Source organism: Halichoeres trimaculatus, unplaced genomic scaffold (assembly GCF_033239565.1).
Source record: "Halichoeres trimaculatus isolate MK-OKI-2021-1 unplaced genomic scaffold, fHalTri1.1 fHalTri1_scaffold_16, whole genome shotgun sequence".
Classification (NCBI taxonomy): domain Eukaryota; kingdom Metazoa; phylum Chordata; class Actinopteri; order Labriformes; family Labridae; genus Halichoeres; species Halichoeres trimaculatus.
The window spans coordinates 5,915,236-5,925,051 of NW_027437194.1; the positions used below are offsets into that span (position 1 = coordinate 5,915,236).

General features: G+C 36.3%; 1 protein-coding gene across 1 annotated transcript; it reads right to left on the minus strand.

The window, feature by feature from the left end:
• Window positions 1-831: 831 nt before the first annotated feature.
• gtf3c5 (general transcription factor IIIC, polypeptide 5) lies at window positions 832-6,293 on the minus strand. Its single transcript, XM_074690468.1, has 11 exons — window positions 5,974-6,293; window positions 5,468-5,666; window positions 5,093-5,288; window positions 4,796-4,979; window positions 3,638-3,742; window positions 3,248-3,362; window positions 2,158-2,238; window positions 1,734-1,822; window positions 1,504-1,586; window positions 1,256-1,395; window positions 832-1,167 (listed from the first exon to the last, which is right to left on the minus strand). Exons 1-11 carry the CDS (start codon window positions 6,184-6,186, stop codon window positions 977-979), a joined length of 1,596 nt encoding a protein of 531 aa, XP_074546569.1. The 5' UTR covers window positions 6,187-6,293; the 3' UTR covers window positions 832-976.
• Window positions 6,294-9,816: the final 3,523 nt, after the last annotated feature.

Consider the following 9,816-nt stretch of genomic DNA (forward strand, 5'->3'; position numbering starts at 1 on the left):
GGTTATCCAGAGTAAACTAATATTTCTATCTTTAAAAGGTTAAAAAGCATCCACTATTGTTGTTTTGTTTTTTCTTTTTTTGTTTTTGTTTCTTCTCAACTTTTAGTTGAGATTTAATACACCCCGAAAGAGTGGACATTCAATAACATGTCATCAATTGACTGTGTAGAATGTGACTTTACCTCTCCGAACTCTGTCAGAATAATTGATGTGGCACTTTTTTTGTTTGTTTCTTTGTTTTGGACCCAAAACAAAACTGGTAGGACCTTAATTTTACTTGCAATAATGGCGTAATACTTTTGTATTGATCTCTCCTTTCCAAATAAAAATACAATAAAAATAAAGAAAGAAAGAATATCACTTACCTACCACCAAGGTAAGTTGTAATAGACAAAAAAAGAGCAAAAACAGATCACGCCCCTCCAAAAGAGGTTTATTGAAATAGAACAATCCAGAAAAATGTCTCTCTCTGTGACTGACCATAAGTCACTTCCTGTTTGACTCAAGAGTTCATCCTTGACAGTATGTAAGCTCAAACACTTCAGTGTAGCTGTGTAAAGAGCACACAGGTCTAACAAAAAGCGTGTGTGTGTCTGTGTGTTTAGTTTGCCTGAGAAACTCCAATTTATTCTGATGTAAGTCAAATGGTTTTATCTGGAATAGCATCTTAGTCAAAATATTTACTTCCTTACCTCAAAATCATTTCTTTCTCTAAAGGTGGGTAAATACTTAAAATACTCATACGACTCCTGTCTCATCCCTGATTGGTGGAATTGGTGGTGTTACAACTCTCCCCATGTTACAACCACACCTGGTCTCTCCTATTGCACTTTTCAGTTACCAGAAATAAACTAGTTCCTGCACAAAGTAGTGGAAAAACTTCCATTTTATTCACTTTTTACTTGAAAAATAATTCAAACATATCATCTTTAACAAAAGTCTTAGTCATGGTTTCTGATACAGAAACGTCTTTTGATCAGATGTAATCCAGCATTTCTGTCTCCATCTCATTCTCGCTCCCCTCAGAAGGCTGAAACTCATCATCATCGTCCTCATCTTCATCATACTTGTTGTCATCATCCTGCATCTCTTCTTCTTCTGAATCCACATCTGGAGATCTTCTGTTCAGGCCGACTCGTCTGGGCTTCTTGGTGTATTTTGGCGCCGCTGAGGGAACACACACACACACAGACACGGGGATCAGAGGAGGAAAGGAGATGAAGACAGATAAAATCATGACCATTTTTTTTCTTACGGGGTTTCTTGGCTCGGATGATCTTCTTGATCATTCCTGAGATGATGTCTCTCAGCTTGTCAGTGGTGCCAACGACACACCAGCCGTCCCGCTCCTCACACACCTCCTCGCCACTTTTCTGCTCGATCACCTGTTTGATACTGGACAATCAAAAAGCAGCATTACAACCACAAAAGTTTAACCCCTGTCTTTTCATTTTCATTTCCATTTTTTCCACTGATGCTGGCTTAATGAGCGCTGTACGATACCTGTCCACGTCCAGATCACAGAGCTGGTAAAACATCTGTCTGTGAGGAGGAAGCATCCCCTCTCTGAAAATGTACGATGACTCCTGAGGAGACAAAACAAAAGTTGCTTATTACGACAAAAGATATTCAGAACAGACCAAACCAAACCATAAAAAATAAAAGAGAAATATGGATGAAATGTTTAAGGCTTGATCCAAGAAGTATACAGAGTAAGCAGGTCAGACACAAACCTTCAGCTGATATGAGGTCCGTGTCATGTCTCTACTTGTGCTTGGACCCTCCTGACCTGGAAGCTCCAACACGCTTGCTACCTGTCGACCTGAAAATCATAAAAGGACTGCATAAATTAGGGCTGGGATTATATGCTTTTCGATTCTTTTACAATTTCTCGGGTGCTCATTCGATTTAAATTGCACTTCTTCAATATTTCTATTTTTACCATCTTTGGTTTGCTATTTTTAACACCAGACCACGTAAAAAAATTGAAAGATGATAATGTCGACAGACGATATCAGGAGCCATATTTTCACCAAAAAATGAAAATCACTTGAGAGTCAGTTTTCAAGATTTATCCAGAGGATCTGACATCTCAACTTTTTTCCAACCCAGCTTATAAACAAAGACAGAATAATAAATGCTACCATCCAAACTCACCTGCTTTGTTCAGAGTTATAGGCAGGGTGTAGTTGAAGGCACTCCTCTTGGCTTTCACTGGCATATCAGATGATGAGTAGCCTGAGAGCAGCACAGAGAAGGAACAAATGTCAGATAGATGGCTCTAAGGTACAGTTAAAACCTAGGGTCTTCAACCTGTGGCTCTGGAGCCTCATGCAGCTCTTTGACTCCTTTGCAGTGGCTCCTTGTAGCTTTACCAAGATATTATTGAGATGGACATTTTTAAAAATGTTCTTACAGAGAATGATTATGAAGACACGACGCTTAATAAAGTTTTGCTAAACTAAATATACATCACAATTTGCAATGAAGCTTTCAATTTTTTTCAAAATTTTGCAATTTTTCTGAAAGTTTTGCAAATAACTTTAATTTTATTTTTCCCTTTTTTTTTTTTTTTTTACATTTTCCAAATTATCAAAATTTCATTTTTTTAAATAATTCATTTTTTAAGTTTGATTTATTTTATTTTTTTTTGGAAAATTTTGCAAATGTTAATTTTATTTTACAATTTTTTGAAAATTTAGCAATTTTTTTAAATTAGATTTTTAATACTTTTTTTAAAAGTGAATGAAATTTCAGCTTTTTTATTACACTTTTTTTTTTTTTTTTTAGAATTTTTTGCATAATTTTTTTTTTTTAATACTGCTTATATGGGAAATTTCAAAATTTTGTTTAAAATACAATTTATACAATACAATTTTGTTAAAAATACAATTTTGTTTCTTATTGAAATGCCATACATTTTTCAAATTTATGTAATGTATGATTTCACAAATTTTTCATTTTTTTTTAAAATTGAAAATAGATTTTTCTACTTTTAGATTTTTTTAACACTTTTTTTTTACTATATTGAGAAGATAAAGTAGTTTTTGTGGCTCCTGGATTAACTTTAATCCAGGTGAGCTGAGGCAAAATGGCTCCTATTAAAGTAAAGGTTGCAGACCCCTGGTTTAGACAAATAAAAATAAATAAATACTGGTAACATGAGAAAAAAAAAAACTTGTTATTGTTGTCTCATAAAAAAGGCTTTGGAAAAACTTTGGAAGCGCAGCATAAAAGATGTTCTCACCATGCTTGTCACTACATCGGATCCTGAAGTCCAGGAGCTGGTATTTCTTGGCCTCTTTGCATTTCCTGGGATCGTAGCCCAGCCTCACCCACAGACTTCTCCATGGCCCTGTCACCTACGAAAATAAACACAACAATGCAAAGCTACAATTCAACTGATACTTTATTTTAATGCAATAAATGCAAACTTAGAATCCACTGCCATCAAGAATTTTCCATTGAGACATTTTGGTTTATCTGATGCAGAATACCCCAACAGGAGTGAGAGTTCAGTCTTTGTTTTGGAGTTACTGTTCAGATAATACGTGAATGACATAATGGGAGAATGCATTTTCCCTCTGCAGTGAAGGCCCACAGTTTTCACCGAGCACACCCTGTCCTTTCATCTCACCATGTAATAAGCGAGGACGGGCAGCAGCAGTTTCAGTTTCTCAGGGTGGACGTTCATGTTGGCCTTGACTGCGTTCTTCGACCAGATGGGCCGGCTCTCAAAAAGCTGCACACAGAGTTTGGTTTGCGATAAGATACAAAAAAGGGTTAGTTATATCTTGTTAACATAATAGTAAACCTATGTTACATAAGGTGACCAAAAAATGTCATAATCAACGAAGCTGAAATCCAGAGGGCAGATAAACACATACGTAACACTGGAAGACGATCACTATTTCACTTGAAATTTATGTTTTTCCAGTGTTTCAGTTAGTTAGAAAAAAATATTATTATCATTAATATTGTTGAATTGATTATTAAAGTCTCTAAGAGAGGAATCTCAATGTAATTACAAGAAAAAAAAATGAAAAAAAAATCTGACTTTGTTGTAAGTCAGCTTTTAGATACAAGATGAGTCTAAGTGAACAAGAAAAACAGTAAAAAAATAATTATTATTTTTTTTTCTATCAATCAATATATCCCAACTAGATGGGTAAGCAAAACAACAAACACTGCTCATTTAACTAGTTTCACTTTAACGTCAAACTTCTCCCAAAAGAAAATTATTATAAAGTCCCAAAGGAAAACAAGATATGAAAAACCTAAATTCTCTGAACTTTAATGGTCACAAAAATATTTGGACAGCAATAAAAAGTAGTTTATTTTCCTGGTCTTTATTAACTCTGTAAAATGTTTGTAAATCTTAAAAAAAGTGTACCTGCTTCTGATTCCCTGACTCCGAGATAAAGTGTATTAGAAAAAAATAAAAATATTAATAAAATGGAAGAAAGGGAGTAGGTCTTCAAATTTTACATTTTCTACAAATTTTTTTAAAAAAAAAAACAGGAGAATTCAAGGTCTAGGCTTGCATCATTGTAAATTACTTAAAAAAGCATCTTATTTTTGCATCTAGGCAGACAGAGTAAAAAAAACAGAGTTTATTCTTATTTTTTAACCCTGAATTGCAACTTTTGAAACCATCTGTCAGGCGACTTTTTCTGCACACTTGTGTATATCATGTTTCTTTTTCTATAAAAGAATGTATGCGTGTTAAAAAGTAGCCATGAAAACCAGAGCCTGTGTAGTTCTTCAGTAACCATGACAGCAGCAGCACACCTACTTTTTTCAGCTCTTCTTCTGCCTGTTTGTCACTGTCCTTCACGCAGACTCGAGCCCAGTTGAGCCTGGCAGCCTCCAGGCACTCGGTGGGTACAGTGGGATCCACATAACTGACAAAAATTGCATTGTGCGGCCGGCGACTACGATTCAAACCAATAAAGTTTGACTCTTTGATGGGCATTGTACTGTTAACAGAAAAAAAAGGTATAAATATTGGAATAACATTATTTCTAAGTAACATAAGCAGTAAGTTTTAAAAAGCTGGACACTGTTTATCACAAACAGCCGTCATACTGACTTCTGAAAGATATCTGGCCGGTAGTAATAATCGATAGGACTGTCGAGGCGGGAGAAGATGGCAGGTGGAAGAAAGTACGGCATGGGCTTCTCAAAGAACTCTTGGTTCTCTGATTTGCGAAGGATGATTTTGTCGTAGAGAGACGTGTTTTTTCCACCTTCTGAATGCACAGCGAGGAACTGGATGTCAGCCATCCCTGCAAAAAAAAGAAAAAAAGAAATGAGAGTCAGTTACACATTTTGTGATATTATAATTCAACAAAAGATCAGTTTGTTGTGAGCAGGAAACAGAAAAAAAGGCAGTATGATAGAATATTAAACAGATAATTTAAGTGTTGTACATAAAATTAAAATACTGATGGGTTTACAAACTTACCTTGGAATTTGTACGTCGTCCCGATTATCCCCAGGACATCCATCTGGATCTCAGCATCCTTGGGATCCTTTTTTCGCACCCGCCGCTTCACTCTGAGGAGCAGGTTGCTGGATGGGAAGCGGTTTCCCATCAGAGCATGGCAGAAAGGGTCTTTCGGTCTGTAACGCAGCTCAAGTCGTCTGTTTGGGTTATTGAAGGTCTAAGGGAACAAGTGAAAATGCAGACAATCAGTCAGTCAATAAATCTATAAAAATGCTGTTTATTCTCATAAGGGAAGCAATTAAAACTAGACCTAAGAACCATGTTTTCTAGCAATCCTAAAAACTGATCAATGAGCTGGTTTCTGTAAGAGACCTTGCCTTCATAGCCCTGCTTTAATGCTAAAGTTAAGCCTATTTCTCCCAAGACCTCCATAGTTTATGTTAATAACAAGACATCAGACATCTACTACACCACACTGGACTGATAATAAGCCAAACACATCGTATCCCTATTAATCTGCTTACTTTAGACACAGTCTGTTCTCCACCGAGAGTCTCCAGCATCTTGTCCACACAGGTGATCATCCCCGGATACTCCACACACACCAGTTTGTTTTCCTGCAGATCCACGGCGGAGGAACTGCCGGGCACATTCACGCCTTCGTCCTGGGGGGATAGAGTCAACTGTTTGAGGGTAAAATCCAGCTTCATGTCCCTGGAATCTACCAGTTTACTCATTTTCTCTGATTTTAGAGCAAAAACAAACGAAAACTGTAGTAAACGGTGCGCGTTCACACCGCCGCCCGGAACGGAACGTTAGAAGCGTTAGTGTGTCCCTCTACAAAATAACGCCGTGCGGAAACACGTGAGGATTTTTTTTGACTATTCCTTTATTTTAGGCGTCTATCCTTTCAGACCACAGAAATGAATAAAATAACGACACAACAAAATAAATACATAAATAAATAAATAGTTAATGTCTTGATATATATTTTTTTTAATGTTACATGTTTGGAATACACATTTATAACTAATTTCAAAATCAAACTATATTGTTGGACCTTATCATGCCCCAGAACTTGATATGAGCCCTCTGTCCACTATTATGCTAGCATATAAGATGTTGGTGTGAAAGAAGGAACTTTTAATCCGTTTTTCAGACCCGTCTTTTCTTTCTTCTTGGATAATTTTGTGTGATAGAGCCTACACTTTAGCCTTACAAAAATAACCAATAAATTAATAATGGGATAAAATCACAGCTATCAATAACAGAATTGATCTTTGATGAATGTTAGTTATATGTAACCCACACAAATCACTTTCTCTGAGTAGAAGCCTTATAAATGTGTGCACACCTTGATTTAACTATTTTAAGTAAACATGAAAGGACTGATGGGAAACACAAGGACAGTTACTCATTATTTTATATTTTATTTTATATTTTTTTATATCAAAATCCTGATAAAAGACACAGATTTATCAATATAAATAAAGATTTTACAGAAAAAAATATCTGAATTTGGAAACTGGTGCTCTCTTTGACTGCACAACTTTCCTATGTAGAACCAAATTTTAACCTTAAAAACCTAGCCCAAACACATTCCCAAGCAATACCTAACCCTCAAACTAATATTTACCACAGACCAAAAACTTTTTCAACTTCTCCTTGTTGTTGTTAAAAAGTTTTTGGTTTGTTGTAAAGATTACTTTGATTATTATATTTTTGCTCTACATTGGTCAAGTGCTTGATTTTCTATATTTTGGATTTTCATTTTTAAATTGCATCAAAGCTATCACAGAGAAATCAAAATTAGACACACATTTGGCCACATGATGGTGCTGTAACCAAACAACATGAAGTCAAAACAGGAAACTGGCACTGTAGGAATACCATTAGGGCCTCCAATAAATTTAAACATCACAAGTGACTGACTGTCCTCATACGCCCCTGATTTATCAGAGGGATGTGTTTTATATCATCATTTCATACTGAGGATTATACCAAAGTGTATTTGAATTGTTAGAAGAGGACATCCAGTGTTGTCAGAGAGACCTTAGTAAAGAGGATTTGAGTGCTGCCCCTCCTAGAAACTGTCAACAGACTGTCATCCCCTCAGAGAAGAAAGAGGACTCTGAAGAAACTGTTCTGTCTGTCTGTTTACTAAGTTAGTTAAGATGCTGTTGTAAAGGCAATTATGTCCTGATGTAACGCTGTGTTTACTTTGATTCTCGTTTGTCTTCTTCTTCACACCTTTAAAAGTGAACAAACTTAACACTGGATTTTTAACCATGTGGGCCAATACTTGTCTTGTATTTGACTTATGAAGCAATCGTACAGATGGAAGCAGGGGTTCCCAAACTCAAAATGTTCCTGAACTGCTAAAGATTTGTCTTTTTAAGCTCAGGGGTCATCTTGCAGCAAAGACAGAGTATATCACTCACTGAATGTTGTTGCAAGGTTTTTTTTTTTTTATTATAACTACTTCATATGTCCAAACAGCTAAGGGTTAAATATGTTTTTTTTTGTGACTTAAAAAAAAAAATATATATATACAATTTCAGATGGCACCTCACAACTATGATACCAAGTTTGGGAACTTCATTGGAGTTTTTTTTATTATTATTATTATTATAATTTGTTAAAAAAAATGATGATAAAGAACAGTCAGTTGCCATTATAGTTGGAAAATATTGGCCTGAGGTTGTGCTACTGTTCTTTGACTTATGTGCTGGTTGTTTGCCATGAGAGTCAACCAGAGGCAGAAACTAATAAACCTTTTGCTCACGCTGTATTAATCCCTCTCCAGACTAAAGGACAGCTTTGTTTAGCCTAGTTTAGTTTAAAGATTAACATCACGTTGAAAAAAAAGCCTTCCAACAACTACAAAGTTGTCTACTGAAGTATACACAGAGACAACATGACTTAACAATACTGGCTCTGAGATTAACCTCTGAACTGAGCCAGCTGAGTTGCTCAATAAAATAATGAGAAAGTTTCAAACTTCTGACAGCTTTTTTGAGTTGTTTTTGTTTGCTTGTAGAGTCTTCTTAATTTAAACTGTCTTCCTGTGTATTCCTCTGTTGTCATGTCTTACATTTTGTGAGACTTTGTTAGCTCTCGGCCTGCTCTATCACAACATCATGAACCTCTGCTGTGAGGGGGTAAAAACGGAGGAGGGGACTGGGAGATTTTGACTGACAATCTGTTATTTTCTGTGGTGACAGAAGGATTTGGACTATCTTCTTTCTTTGACTTCTTCTCATGCAGGTCCTTGTCCATCAAACACAAGAGCAGCTCTTGGTGCTATCTCAGCTAAAGGCCTGTCCGCTCCTCCCTGCAGTCTGCTAGCTTGATCCAGCCGTTACTGTGTGGTGAGGCCCTGATAAGGTTATCAGAGAGCCTCTACCACCCAGCTAACCCTGAAAGAGTCTGCTGCCCTCAGATTTCACCCCCCTGCTCCCTCTCACCATCCCTGTGTCAGCCTCTGAAGCTCAGACTTCAGAAGCTACAGCTGCTGTTTGTCTCATGCAAAGCTTTCCGTGTCTCTATGCTCATATTTGGATAAGGGATTCAGATATTAGGCCACACCTTGAACACTATGTCATTTTCTGTAGGCAAAACCAAGATTATCAGTGATTGCTTTCACTGCTCTCCTTAATTTATTCAGGACATTTCTTTGATATGAAGCTCTGCCTGTGACTGTCAAGCAACTCTACAAAGATTAAACTCACAGTTGCCCAAACAAGGATACGCAGTCACTGTCGTTCCCAACCCTTTGCTTTTACTTTGTTTGCACAGTTAAGATAGCTAAAAGATTTTAGATTCCTAACAATCAAAAATAATACAGCCATTTTTTAGCTGAACATGATGAATTGTGGTACATTCTTTCTTTTTCCAGTTAGTGCTTAATGTGAAGAGCTTTCTGGCACCACTAATGAGTATTACAGTGATATAATATACAGACATGCTGCAGTTTCAACTCTTAAGCCCATGCATTCAGTATACCACTCTGCTCTTGTTTTTTTTTTTTTTCTGTATGAGAGGGTTGGCTGGCCATCTTTTTGTCAAAAATGGAACAAACATGGGTTTTTGCACATTTCAAAGCCCTTTCTGGCAAACTACCTCCCTGCCTCTGAAACCTGTCGTAGTTCCTTGATGGGTCTTACGTGACTTGTTTATCTAACTTACTGACTCTTTAAGTCCCTTGAGTCTACAGTTTTATTTGATGCCCCTTACACTTAAAATACACACCAACTAACTCTAAAATTAACAGCCTTGTTACTGATCACTGCTACTCTTATTGTAACTGTTTTTAATGATTCTTTTGCATTTGTAATTAATTTATCTGTGTTTTTTTTATTATTGTT